Here is a 13,136-nt window from a genome sequence, read left to right as displayed (position 1 = left end):
GAGGTCACCATGTGAAGCCCAATATGAGGATTTGTGATTTGTGAATATGAGCTTTACAAATAAAATTTGATTAATTGATTGATTTTGATTTGCACCAAATTGCATACACTCAAAAATCAACATTCATGAGTTATTTTCCATGAAATCCACCAAACGTTGTTAAAGATAGTGGGAAGAAATGGATGAATTTACCCCCTAATTCAGTTCTGTAAAAAATGTTGTGGGTTCTTCCTTGACATGTACCAAGCTTCTTGGAAGTCCATTCATGAATTGTTGTGTAATCTGTAATCCACAGGTATTTCTGTGGGGTTTTTTATCATATTTTAATGTGCTGGTAGCTAGTTGAGAAGTCTTCTTTTAGCAGGCTGTAACGACGAGTCAAAATCCTCACTCCTGTACTAGTTCAGTTCACAACAGGACACTGACTACACCAACAGATGCCAATGTGAGAAAGAAGACGAGCAGCTGTGTAAGTGGTCAATGGTTGTTAAGATGTTTCTTTCTAAACCACAACCTAAGGGTGGCGCTATAGAGGGAAAGCCTGAGGACCACTTGAGCTGGAAAGATTCATTCCCTTGGAGAGCACACATTTTTTAGCATAGTACCATCCTTCAGTTGTTGAGACATGTTTCTCACAGACCAGGCTTATTCAAGATTCAAGATTCAAAATTCAACATTCAACATTCAACATTCAACATTCAACATTCAACATTCAACATTCAACATTCAACATTCAACATTCAAGACTTTCTTGTAATGTGCACAACAATTTCATTTAGCTTAATGTTATATACAATTTGTAATGTAACATTAAAACAAAGACAAGCAAAAAAAGAGAGACTTTGTGTGAGTTTTAGATTGTTTGAGATTTTCTTACAACATCATTAACTCTTTCAGAAAAAGGGAAGAAAAAAAGAACAAAAAATTTTAAACTGGAAAACAAGTTTAAATTTATGATCACTGCATAACTTTCTCCACCATCTCCTGGTGAGAAAGCTACCTGGTTGCGTGTGACATCTATGTGATCTCAACCGTTTGCCTTGAGCCTGAGGAAAACTGGCTCAGTTGAGCATTACCTAATTTCTGTTAATGTTCTATACCTTTATTAAATGGTCTTGTCATAGCTTCTATTTTTTTAATTATTCATTGGCAAAGTTGTCGAATGTTATTGTGAGATCTATTTAATTGCAATGAATACGAGAAAACCTCACCAGTCTGCAGGAATCAGGGCGAGCTGACAGTTTAATGGGTACGGTTACCACATGCCACATGGAGACAAGTAGTAGCCTGAGAAATAGGCCAACTCTTGCTGTGTCTAAAAACTCACAGGTTTACATACATCACAAACAACTAGTCTGTTAATAAACGTAGTAAACTTTACATAAGCTTAATCAAACAGAACATTTTGTATTAATTTGTTTCAACCTCACCTCCAGTGCCACACCCAATGATATACTACGACAGGAATGTTTGAACGCATCATTGTAAAGAGGTGCACAGCCTGCGTCGTGCATTCAAATGTACACCAGCCCTTGGTTGTGCATAGGCTATCTATTAAGAAACTGAGACTGCAAGTGGCTCATCTGTAAAAATCTACTTTTTTTTCAACTTTTTCGCTGACTTGTTTTTTATACTTGAAGACGACATAAATCTAAAAAGAAGCGTGGAGCAGTGGAATTCTCAACCAATTGCAATAAGCTGTACTTTACCTCCTGTGCATTGGTGCGTCGGTGTTAAAATACTTTCTCCCCGAGAGACCCAAATATTTTCTTTATACCCAATCTTCTACCCAAATTTATGGTTATTTAGCATATGCATGGGGTGAGTGTGCAACCGTCAAATGAAAAGCAGCAGTGAAAAGAAGGATCTGCTTTTTATAACTTTGAGATGTGCATGTCTGCTGAAGTAATTTGTTAGTGAAACAACTCTCTGTGACATTCAACCATAATAAAATCAGTCTGTAATAATAAGAGCTTTATTCTAACAATAAAACGAGCAAAAGATTTAATCAGCTGCATGTTTCTTTTATAAATTTAATTAGACACCAAAAAAGACATGACTGTGGTGACATGGAAAGAAGCACAGAAGGAAGAGCTTGTTCTTGTTGGGGCATGATACACATACCGAAGTGCGCTGCCAAGAAAACAAAGGAAAGCTGCAGGCACACCTGCAGCTTTACGGCACTCCTGTGACCAGTCTTGATTGAGGTCAGGTCTCAACATGGCCTCATGAGCATCTGCAAAAACTGCTGCTAGTTGGGAATTCTGCAGGCTACTGTGAAGAAAAAGAGAAAGTTTGTGGAAAGATGTGAAAACGAACTGAAACTGTGAACAGTGCTTAAAATAATAAGAATGCTAATTGTACCTTGGTTAAGTTACTTCAGAGAACAAAGACCAAGGTGTGTGAGATGAGCTGGCCGAGAATCAAGTTGAAAAAAATTCTGTATTGAACCCTGCAGTGTTTATTGTGATCGTTGGCTTGGTATCGTAACAGGTTTGGCGAGTCTTGCCCAAGATTTATGGCACAAACTCAACAGACACGTGATCTGTAAGAGCTCTGTCGCAATTTTCAAACTTGCTGGATTTGACTGAATAACTTACCTGAAGTAAAACATGCAACAGGCGTGGCCCTTTTCAGTTTAAACAGTGTGGTTTGGAGAAATAAAAGAAAACAGGATTAAAGCTAATCCCACTTTCTCCTGCTCGTTGCACAAAATTAACTTGAAGGGTGTGTGTGATGGGACTGGTTAAGTGCCAATTATTACGTCACGCTCCTCCCTTCAGCCCTGCACGGCCCCACCCACATCAGGCGCAGCAGCAGCCCTGTGCAGGATAAAAAGGGGGCCGAGGTAGAGCTCTGCATCCAACTCTACTTCCTCTCCTGGGTAGTCAGACCTCCTGAGCAGTCTTCACACTATCATCTGCAACGATGAACACCAGAACCAGCATGACAAGCACCAGGTCCACGCGTTTCGGAACTGGGAGCCTTAGTGGAGGTGGAGGTGGAGGCTCAATGCAAAGGGGATATGCCTCAAGTGTGTATGCCGGTGCAGGTGGCACTGGATCTAGAATCTCCACAAGCTCTTATGGAGGTGGTGGTCTGAGGAGCAGCTTTGGAAGTGGAGGTGGAGGTGGAGGTGGAGGATATGGTGGAGGATATGGTGGAGGATTTGGTGGAAGCTTTGGTGGAGGATTTGGTGGAGGTGATGGCGCGGATCTGCACGTCTCTGCCAACGAGAAAGCCACCATGCAGAACCTGAACGACCGTCTGGCCACCTACCTAAACAAAGTGCGCAGCCTTGAGAAGGCCAATGGCGAGCTGGAGCTGAAGATCCGCCAGTTTTTGGAGAGCAAAACCGCCCCCAATGCCCGTGACTATTCTGCTTTTGAGCTCACCATTGCTGACCTGCAGGGAAAGGTATGTCACCTGACCTCTGAACCCTGAATGTAATTTACCATGTGAAGCAGCGTGTAGGTTTATACACTGGCGGGACAATGCATGTGCGTGACTTTGTGAAAAACTGATCTCATGTTGCATGCAATATATGTTGGAGTCTGTAACATTAAACATTTCTTTGTTACACAGATCCAGGCTGCCACCTGTCTCAATGCAGGAATCTATCTGTCTATTGACAACGCAAAACTGGCAGCAGACGACTTCAGAACCAAGTAAGCAACAACATCAGAGACAAAAAGTGTCTAAAATCTGTGAATCAACCAGACCCTGCATTTTTTAAGAATGCATACATTGATGCTAAGTTGCAAATGTCTACTCTCTCGCTGCCTCACAGGTATGAGAATGAACTTGCCATGCGTCAATCGGTGGAGGCAGATATTGCTGGTCTGAAGAGACTGTTGGATGAGCTGACACTGGCCAGATCAGACCTGGAGATGCAGATCGAAGGACTCAGGGAGGAGCTGATCTACCTCAAGAGGAACCACGAGGAGGTGGGTCCCGGACGCAGAGTGTTTAAGTGAATGAGCTTTCCAATTCTTTGAACAAAGAAACGAGATCTAACTACCTCTTAACAAACTGTTTATTCACCAGGAATTGGCAGCCATGCGCACCCAGATGACTGGACAGATCAACGTGGAGGTGGACGCAAAACCACAGGGAGACCTGAACGCCGTAATGGCTGAGATCCGTGAGCAGTATGAAGCTGCAGCAGCTAAGAACCAGAGAGAGCTGGAGGCCTGGTTCCAGACAAAGGTAAGACAGGGCCAAAATCACAGTGGGTTCATTTTGATCAAGGGTATGTTGTATTATATGACACTAATGTTTTTACTTCTTCCATAGTCAGAGACGCTGAACCAGGAGGTTGCAGTCAGCACAGAAGTTCTCAATACCACCAAGACAGAGATCTCAGAGCTCCGTCGCACACTGCAGGGCCTGGAGATCGAGCTGCAGTCACAATTGAGCATGGTAAATAAAAAGGGAGCAAATCTCCAAGCTTGCCTTACCAACGCATTCTCTTCTCATGCCGCTTCCAATATTTTCCCAGTTTATGAATTTGTTCCCCTTCTTTCATTCTTCTCCTCTCTTTCCTCCCGCAGAAAGCGGCACTGGAAGGCACCTTGAACGACACAGAGTGCCGTTACTCCATGCAGCTCCAAAGCCTCCAGATGCAGGTAACGAGCCTGGAAGGACAGCTGATGCAGCTGCGTGGTGACATGGAGCGCCAGAGCCAAGAGTACAAGATGCTGCTCGACATCAAGACACGTCTGGAGATGGAGATCGCAGAATACAAGAGGCTGATGGACGGAGAGGGCAGGTGAGGAAATAAGAGACATGGCGTAAAAATAATGCTTTGAAATTCTGTCTTACACCTTCAACTCTGGAATTTTGACCATTACAATGGTTTTAATGGCACCACTGTATTTGTCTTTCTTTTCACAGTATGGGTAGTGGTTCATCAAAAAGCAACACCACAACAAAGGTCGTCGTGGTCACACAGGAAACAAAGGATGGCCAGGTGGTGTCCACCACCAGGACAACCACATAATCTGTCCCACAAAGCAACCACAGCACAGAGGGTCACACCCGAAGAACCCAAGCTCAACATCAAAACCAAAACCTTCCTTCATATGCACATGTGAATGCAATAAAAGGCTCTCTGTTTGCTCACTACTATCTGTCTGACCGAGTCTCCTTGATTCTAAATTATGTCATGATGCTAACAGTTGAATTTTGAATTGCACATTTGATCTTCATCATGATGAGTAATGATTTAAGTATTTGGCAGATCTGAGATAAGATTATTTTAGACAGACGTGTTTAAAATGACAGCTTGAAGCTGGAGTAGCAAAGTGTCCCAACCACGTTATGAACCGGATATAAAGAGATAAAGAAACTGTGGATAAGGTTCTTATATGAATTATGAGGCTATTTAGGAGGGGAAATATTCGTACCCACACAGGCTGCACAGGTTTCAGCAGCACATCAGTAAAATACAGCTCAATGTTCAAAAGCAGCATGTTTAGGGATTTTCACCAAATTAGTAAGGATTCCAAAGTTAAAGTATACCTGCAATATAACAGTTTACTTCTGCAACAATAAGTGAACGTCCGCCCCTCACAACAAGGAAGTGCTGGGTCTGAATCGGCAGTCTACATGCAAGTTTGAATGGGGGCATATGAATTAAACTCACAGGGTGTTACGAATGTGATGGAGTGTCAAGGGAGTTTACTTCCACCGCATGCATGCTGGGATCTGTCCCTGTCCCTCATTACATCGGTTAAAGCTTCATTAATTCATGTTTTTGACGACTAGAGCGTGTGTTTCCACCTCAGTGAGTAATCCGAAAAACGTTCATCCATTTATCTACTCCTGGAACTTCATGTGTGAATTTAAATATTTTTCCCTGAACCTGTTCCACAAACTGTACATCCAGTACAAGTCAACAGCTTTAAATTTAAAAACTCATCATACAAAAACATTATAATAGAGAACCACAGTGGTACAGAGGAGGACAGTGCAGGGTATTTTTGGTTGCAGTACTTCTGTTGGCCACTAAGATAAATTGAAAAAAATGCTGACAAGCAGCGCCTATTCTAATTACAATCCCCTACTACTGCAGCTCCATGGGACAGCAGGTTTTCGCTCAGCAGAATGTTATGGCTGACACATTGGCAAACTATGTCTTTGCATTCTGCAGAAAATGTGAACCATTATAATCCCACTTGAACCATATATCTTCCCAGTCAATGTAAATGTTCTATTTCTTGCTCTTCAGCTCTGCTTTGATCTTTGATCATCGACTGCATTTAAAAATAAGTCTCCACTTCCTCCAGTTCAGCAAGAATTTAGCCAGTATATCCTTTAAACGGGTGCTGCCATCTTGTGCCTGTGGTTCATTTAGTTGTTTAGTTATTTGGAACCAGACACTTGACAGTAGTGGAGCTGCAGCTTCAAAGTCCTGCCGTCCACGCTCTCAACCAATCCCAGTGAGTCAGTCTCATCACACCGTTTTTTAAGCATCAACACTGGGAACCAAACTTATCAGAAACATGAACACTTGTACATACATCAGCAACTACCAAAAATGACAGAAACCATCTTCAGGAAAAATGTTTTTGACATGCACTTAATTTGGTCTATGTCCCACCTGCTAACATGGAGGATGTGTAGTTTATAGCCTGTACTGCAGCAGGCCACCATGGGGCAATCAACATAATTTGGGTACACTTTGAGTAACAGTCATGCTGTCTAACTTTACCGTCTATGATTTAAACTAACTCTTGACAAAAGCATCTGGGTCATATGTGCTCAATTTTTTTATATCCTCCACCAGCTAGATGAAACTTGTAATCCTGTGCTTATAAGTAACACGTTTGTCAGAGCTGCAGAATTTGGAATCATCTTTAGGTGTGTCAATGTGAATGGCCCACTATTGACAATGAAACAAATTCATGCAACTTAACATCACCTGAAACGCTTGTTTTTGCTGAACTCTAGTGGTCCCTTATTCACTCCAAGATACAGTGACATCACTGTTAGTTGTATAATGTGTGTAACTGTTTTTACACTTAATACATAATTAAAAAAAATGACTCATACTTCAGCAGTGAGGCACAAAAATGATCTGCTCATTGCAGAATTCAACGACACCAGAAACTTCAATTCAATTGTAGTATTTTTATTGATTTTTCCAAGTTTTCACTCAATCTCATCCACTTCCACGTCAACAGTCTTGCTGCTGCCGACCACCTTTCCATCTACAAGTGTCTCCACCACCGTGATGACCTTTGTGACGACTGAAAAAAAGAAATGAAACAACAATCATGAGCAAACCATGGACATTTTAGACACATTAAGTTCAATTAATTGATAAAATAAGGATAAAAGGTTGTTGAAAAAGGCTTACCTTGTCTGGTGCTGGTGATGATGGGAAAAAAGAAAGTAGAAAACATTAGTCTGGAACATATCTACATCACCATTGTCTCGAGTGCATTTCTTTCCTCTAACACCCTCTAATTTGTTTCATTTTCAAGAGTTTCCCTATCCCCTGTTTCTCTCTCTTCGTCAGGTCTCACCTCTCATCCTCCCCGTCCAGCAGCCTCCTGTACTCTGCGATCTCCAGCTCCAGCCGGGTCTTGAGGTCCAGCAGCATGTCGTAATCTTGCTTGGTGCTGGCGATGTTTGCGTGGAGCTGGGTAAGCTGACTCTCCAGGCTTGTGACCATGGCCTGGAGGCTGGCCAGCTGTGCTGAGTAGCGAGCCTGAGTGTCTCCCAGGGTGTTCTCCAGAGAGGATTTCTGTTGAGGTCCGAGGAAACAGTTGATTATACTTTCAGGAATATTACGTAAAAGTGTGCATCTAGAAATCTGCTTAAAGAACTGATAAGTGTTTAGCTAATGCCAACTCCTCATGTCCCCTTATTTATTTTCTTGCAGTGCTGAATACAAAGCTAAGACAAGCAGCAAATTAGCTTAGCTTAGCTTAATTACTGGAATCAGCTAGCCTGGCTTGGACGAAAATGTTAAAAGATACACAGACTTGCATTCAGCAATGGCCACTTGCTGGAGTCTTGTGAACCGATGGTAGTCTTTATGCTAAGCTAAGCTAGCTGGCTAACTGGCAGAGGCTTCATATCTAAAGCACAGACATGAATGAGGTATCAATTTTCTCATTTAGGTCTTGGCCCCAAAAAGAAACAGTATGTTTCACAAAATGACAAACTATACCTTTGAACCTACTGTTTCTATAACCATGCATTAAAAACGACTGTGTCATCTTGAAAATATAGTATCAGTCTCAACCCCAGTTAATAATCGATCTTTACATGTTTACAATGTTGACATACCATGCTCAAATTGGACTGGAGTTCGATCTGAAGCCTCTGGAGGGTGCTCTTCAGGTCCCTGATCTCTGTGCGGGACATCGTCAGGGACTCTGTGTTGGTCATCACGTCCTGCTCCACCACTGTAAGCTGGACACAACATGGCACGTGTTAATGAAGAATATGAAGTGACCTGACCCACACATGAATTGAGCGGCGACCGCAGTAACGCCTTACCTTGGTCTGGTACCAGGCCTCGAGCTCCTTGCGGTTCTTGCAGATCGCTCCTTCGTAGTGTTCTCTGATTTCGTCCATGACCTTGTTCAGGTCTGGAGAGGGAGAAGCGTCCACGGAGACGTTTACAGTGCCTCCGATTTGACCCCTCATCAGAAGCAGCTCCTGAACAGGTCAGAGGGGAAACAACTTGATTAGGCACTGGAAGAACTCAATTAACCTTTTATTATTACAGTAGTGATGCAACATATGATGCAACATATGGATGCATTTACTTTGGGTTTCATCTATTTTGACTATGTGTGTTTGTGTGTCTGGGTGTGTGTGTATGTGTATGTGGATGTGTGGATGTGAGTGTGTGTGTTTTATATGTTTCTGTTCTGTGTGTTGGAAAAACAGAAGCAATGAGCTAATGGGTGGAGAGAAGAATGCAAGGAAGTGTGCAGAGGGAAGCCGGGGCAGCTTTGGGAAAAAGACTAAAGGCGGCAGACGTGTTTACTTGAGCCTAACCTACCATGGTGTTTCCTCAGTCGTATCAGTGTTATCAGAGGTAAGGCAGAGGTCATGTGAGTGAATTGTGACCAGTTGAAACCAGGATTACAGTGAATAGCTTGTGTATTTATCTCTGTGGCTGAAAGGTTCAATGGTGTTTGCCATATAATCAATCACCAGTGTAGTAACATACTTTCAAGTCATGTGCTTACACAGGGTGGGTGTTGGCCTGTGGGATACATTACCTGATGACAAATGTAAACCGTGTGTAAAGCCACGCTTGAAAAACCTCAACAGTTTGAAATCAGCGCACCACTGCTGGCTGTCCCTCATCTCACCTCCTCGTGGTTCCTCTTGAGCATGATGAGCTCTTCCTTCAGCGACTCGTACTGACTCTCCAGATCCATCCTGGCCATGTTCATTTCATCCAGCACCCGCTTAAGTCCAGAGATGTCCGCCTCCACAGCCATCCTCATGGCCAGCTCGTTCTCATACCTGAGGAGGGGGACACACAGCCAGGTCAGAGGTGGCTCGGTGGCTCATAAAAAGTTTAGAATTCATCAGTTAGACATTAGTTAACACTTGGATGTGCAATGTCAAGTTTCACTTATGTGGCAGTGGAGAGAGGGGCAGGGGGTTTGGACTGAAATAGAGGACACTCACTTCATTTTGAAATCATCAGCAGCCAGCTTTGCATTGTCGATGTCCAGGATTGTCTTGGCATTGACCCTGGAGGCGACACGAATCTGAGGTGGAAGATAAAAACAATGAACCGTGTAAGGAGAGATAGAGTCTTGCTTCTGCTTCATATAATCTCACCGTACACAACAACCTGACTGATATGAGAGTTTTGAGACCAGCACTGGTATTTGAGAGTGTAAATGGTTGGTTGAATTTTTGTATTATTGGAAGAAATCCCTTAAATCTTTGGTTCTTAAATAGTTGTCATAGATTAGTGTAGCCTACTCAGGGGGGATTTTACAAAGTTGAACGATTTACCTGGTAAAGATAGCAGAATCATCATCAACTTTTAAGTTTAAATTAAAAAGAAGATTTATGTTCACTGTGTTAAATTGAAAGCAACCTTTGGATGAGTGGGTCAGACTCTACTGTACACCAGTGCCTTGTTGTTGTGTAATTCTCACTGTGTCACTGTTGTCAGGATGTGATGGAATGAATCTGGTATGACAGTCACAGATATGATTTCCCCACTGGTTTCTGTTTGTGACATGTACATACTGATGATAACCTGACCTACTTTGAAACTATGACAGACATACCAAACGATTTACCTCCTACCCACCCACTTACAGTGAATGTTAACGTTCTAAAGATGAGACAACACCCACGTCCCCGTTTTCTTACCTTGTCCTTCAAGTCCTCGATGATGACAAAGAATCTGGTGTGGTCATGGGAGACGATGGTTCTGCTCAGGTACCATTCTTTGATCTGCTTGTCCAGTTGATCGTTCTTTTTCTCCAGGCTGCGCACCTTCTCCAGGTAGGAGGAAAGACGGTCGTTCAGGTTCTGCATGGTGGCCTTCTCGTTGGCACTAACGTGGAGGTCCAGGCCATCGGTGAGGTCGAAGCCCCTGGAGGGAGACCCGTAGTTCATGCTGGATGAGGAGATACGGGTGCCATGTCCACCGGCTCCACCGTAGACGCTCATGGTCTTCTGGCCGTAGGATGTAGATCTCAGAGACATGTTGGAGTGTTGGTGAGGGGTTGACCTGAAGTTGAAAGCATTACCTTGGGCTCCTTGTTTATATAGCCGTCACACACACAAGAGTGGGAAGGGCCACAATGGATAGTTGACAGGCAAGAATTCTGTTAACAGGTTACCCCCTACTCCTCTTTACAATCTCTCCATCAAAACGGGTGTGGTGACGGCTGGGTAGGGGTTCTTCCGCCTATTTTCAGGTTGGACTCGTGATTCCACATTTTGTGGTTTCTCAATCAAGAGCATTCTTTGAATACTACAAAATCAACATTTCCTAGAGTATAGATCCTGAAGCAGTTGGTAATTGGAGCCTGCCTGGTTCTGCTGTTTTGAAGCAGGTTTAGAGACACAAAGACACACTGAATGGTTTAAAATGATTCCTTCCTTCAGATAACCCTTTTAGCTCTTTTGCATAGCAGTCATTAATTTACTCACAGCAGTGAGAAAAATGGCACATACCAGTGACAATTTCACTTCAGTGAAACTCAGGGCCAAAGGTTGAAGGCAAGGCATTTCTGAGTTAGCCTGGGTTATTTTAGTATTGTCAAACAGAGAAAAAAGTCGTAAACAAAGTTCAAGTAACAGAATATCTCATTATCATCCTCGACCAAGTCACGCATGGAACAAACCTGTCCATCAAACCAGCTCTTATCAGGTTAGGGGTGACAGATTACTACTAATCTCAGTTTAGGTTTGATTGATATTTCTTCTAATAATTTCTTTTGATTTGTTTAAATTATAACAAAATGTCTTAACTCAGCCTCCATTGGATGGATTGCCATGGCATGTGGAACAGATATCTGTCCCCTCAGGGTGAATTGTAATAACTCTGATGATCCCTTAATTTGCATAAGATGAAAGATGTGTTATCCGCTCACGTTGGCATTCAGCCCAAAACACTGTGCTGCACCTGCATTTGTGCAGCCTTCAGTACCACAAACATGGCTGCAGACACCTAGCCATCTTAGATATAAAATGCATTTTGTGAACCAGACTTTGGTTATTTAAAGTCACTCTGCACCACAGTGATAGCAGCAGCCCCCCCCGGCCACACACCCTCCTCCAACCACTGAACATTTGAACACTTGCACTACACTGTTACTTTTTTTTACTACTGTATTATCCTGCAGTATATTCATATTTATATCATACAATACCTGTTAATACTGCACTACTTCAGATATATTACTTACTGCTCATAGTTCTTATATCATACAAAAGCTGTTAATACTGTACTATTTCCGTTATTACTGCTCATAGTTCTTATATCATACAATCTCTGTTAATACTGTATTATTCCATATATATTTGCTACTGTACATATCTTATTTATTTACATTTCAAATACGCACAATACTCTGCACTTTAACTCCTTTTTTGCACTTCTGGTTAGACGCTAAACTGCATTTTGTTGTATAAGTACTTGTACTGTGCAATGACAATAAAGTTGAATCTAATCTAAAATAAATCTGAAGTTAAATTCTGTTAGTAATTCTATTCTCAGGCACGTTAACTGAGCTATTTCACATCACAACCTGTCAATCATATTTTAGTTCACATGACCCTCATCCCATATCGACACAAACCTCAGGTTTTATAAGAAATATGAGTCTACAATAATATCTACGACTCGTGCAATATGTGAAAGCACTGGTTAACTAGCATGACACTCAGTAGAGAGCATACCCAGAGCAAGACCTAAAAGTCAATAATTTTTTTTAACGAATTATTCTCTGAGCAGCTGTTGAAGATGTTTAACAATCTGACTATGTGGAAAAATCTGAAAGATTAAATCCTGTATCTGCACCAAACGTTTTACCCTCAGCCGTCCTGCGTAGAGTCTTGTAGTAAGTACCTAGTAGTGTTTGCGAAATCTTGCGTACAAACAAAACATGACCTCCTTCCTAAAAAATGAAGAAAATTATATGCCTTTGCAGCCAGGCGCATGATTGTTTTGTTTACTTTTATTCAACACTGCAAAAACACATAACTGCCTGAACGTGGTGTGTACAGTATGACTTGTAGCTGCTGTAACTGTTTTGAACGTGGGCTGGTGTTTACGAGCAGCGGGTGATGAGGGCGTTTTTGTTTGGTGACGTGTTTTGTCTTGCAGTACATTCAAGTTTTGATCTATTATTTCCTTTTCTCAAAAGCACAGAACAAACAACAAACTGTAACCTGACTGCAGGGCGGCAACATTTGTTAAAGGTAACTCGAAATGGGATTTTTTTTTCTTCACGTTATTTCTCCTCTAAAAACTGGTGGAATAAGAAACAATCTGGTAAATTCCTGCTAATCTTAACTTGTTCCGGTGGTGAAACAAAAGTGTAGCATGAAGACATTTTGCGAAATGATAAAAAAATCTCCACCAACTTTTAATATTCACATGTTTCCAGCTAGTGTGGTTGGGTTAT

General features: G+C 42.1%; 2 protein-coding genes across 2 annotated transcripts; one reads left to right on the top strand and one right to left on the bottom strand.

The window, feature by feature from the left end:
* Nucleotides 1-2,865: 2,865 nt before the first annotated feature.
* Nucleotides 2,866-5,127, top strand: krt15 (keratin 15). The gene is made up of 7 exons (XM_062388009.1): nt 2,866-3,417; nt 3,586-3,668; nt 3,791-3,947; nt 4,048-4,209; nt 4,297-4,422; nt 4,554-4,771; nt 4,897-5,127. Exons 1-7 carry the CDS (start codon nt 2,929-2,931, stop codon nt 5,000-5,002), a joined length of 1,341 nt encoding a protein of 446 aa, XP_062243993.1. The 5' UTR covers nt 2,866-2,928; the 3' UTR covers nt 5,003-5,127.
* Nucleotides 5,128-7,119: 1,992 nt separating this feature from the next.
* Nucleotides 7,120-11,757, bottom strand: krt98 (keratin 98). The gene is made up of 8 exons (XM_062388010.1): nt 10,369-11,757; nt 9,667-9,749; nt 9,342-9,498; nt 8,515-8,676; nt 8,302-8,427; nt 7,533-7,753; nt 7,364-7,374; nt 7,120-7,253 (listed from the first exon to the last, which is right to left on the bottom strand). Exons 1-8 carry the CDS (start codon nt 10,705-10,707, stop codon nt 7,156-7,158), a joined length of 1,197 nt encoding a protein of 398 aa, XP_062243994.1. The 5' UTR covers nt 10,708-11,757; the 3' UTR covers nt 7,120-7,155.
* Nucleotides 11,758-13,136: the final 1,379 nt, after the last annotated feature.

Source organism: Platichthys flesus, chromosome 5 (genome assembly GCF_949316205.1).
Source record: "Platichthys flesus chromosome 5, fPlaFle2.1, whole genome shotgun sequence".
NCBI lineage: Eukaryota > Metazoa > Chordata > Actinopteri > Pleuronectiformes > Pleuronectidae > Platichthys > Platichthys flesus.
This window is presented reverse-complemented; position numbering and strand designations above follow the sequence as displayed.

What these genes read in the sequence shown, in the direction of transcription:
- krt15 (XM_062388009.1), top strand. Translation starts at nt 2,929, where the DNA reads ATGAACACCAGAACCAGCATGACAAGCACCAGGTCCACGCGTTTCGGA. An exon ending in TGCAGTCACAATTGAGCATG is followed by an intron (nt 4,423 to 4,553) that starts GTAAATAAAAAG and finishes TTCCTCCCGCAG; the next exon opens with AAAGCGGCACTGGAAGGCAC. An exon ending in CTGATGGACGGAGAGGGCAG is followed by an intron (nt 4,772 to 4,896) that starts GTGAGGAAATAA and finishes TTCTTTTCACAG; the next exon opens with TATGGGTAGTGGTTCATCAA.
- krt98 (XM_062388010.1), bottom strand. Translation starts at nt 10,707, where the DNA reads ATGTCTCTGAGATCTACATCCTACGGCCAGAAGACCATGAGCGTCTAC. An exon ending in TCAAGAGGAACCACGAGGAG is followed by an intron (nt 8,677 to 9,341) that starts GTGAGATGAGGG and finishes TGACCTGTTCAG; the next exon opens with GAGCTGCTTCTGATGAGGGG. An exon ending in TCCAGTCCAATTTGAGCATG is followed by an intron (nt 7,754 to 8,301) that starts GTATGTCAACAT and finishes GGACCTCAACAG; the next exon opens with AAATCCTCTCTGGAGAACAC.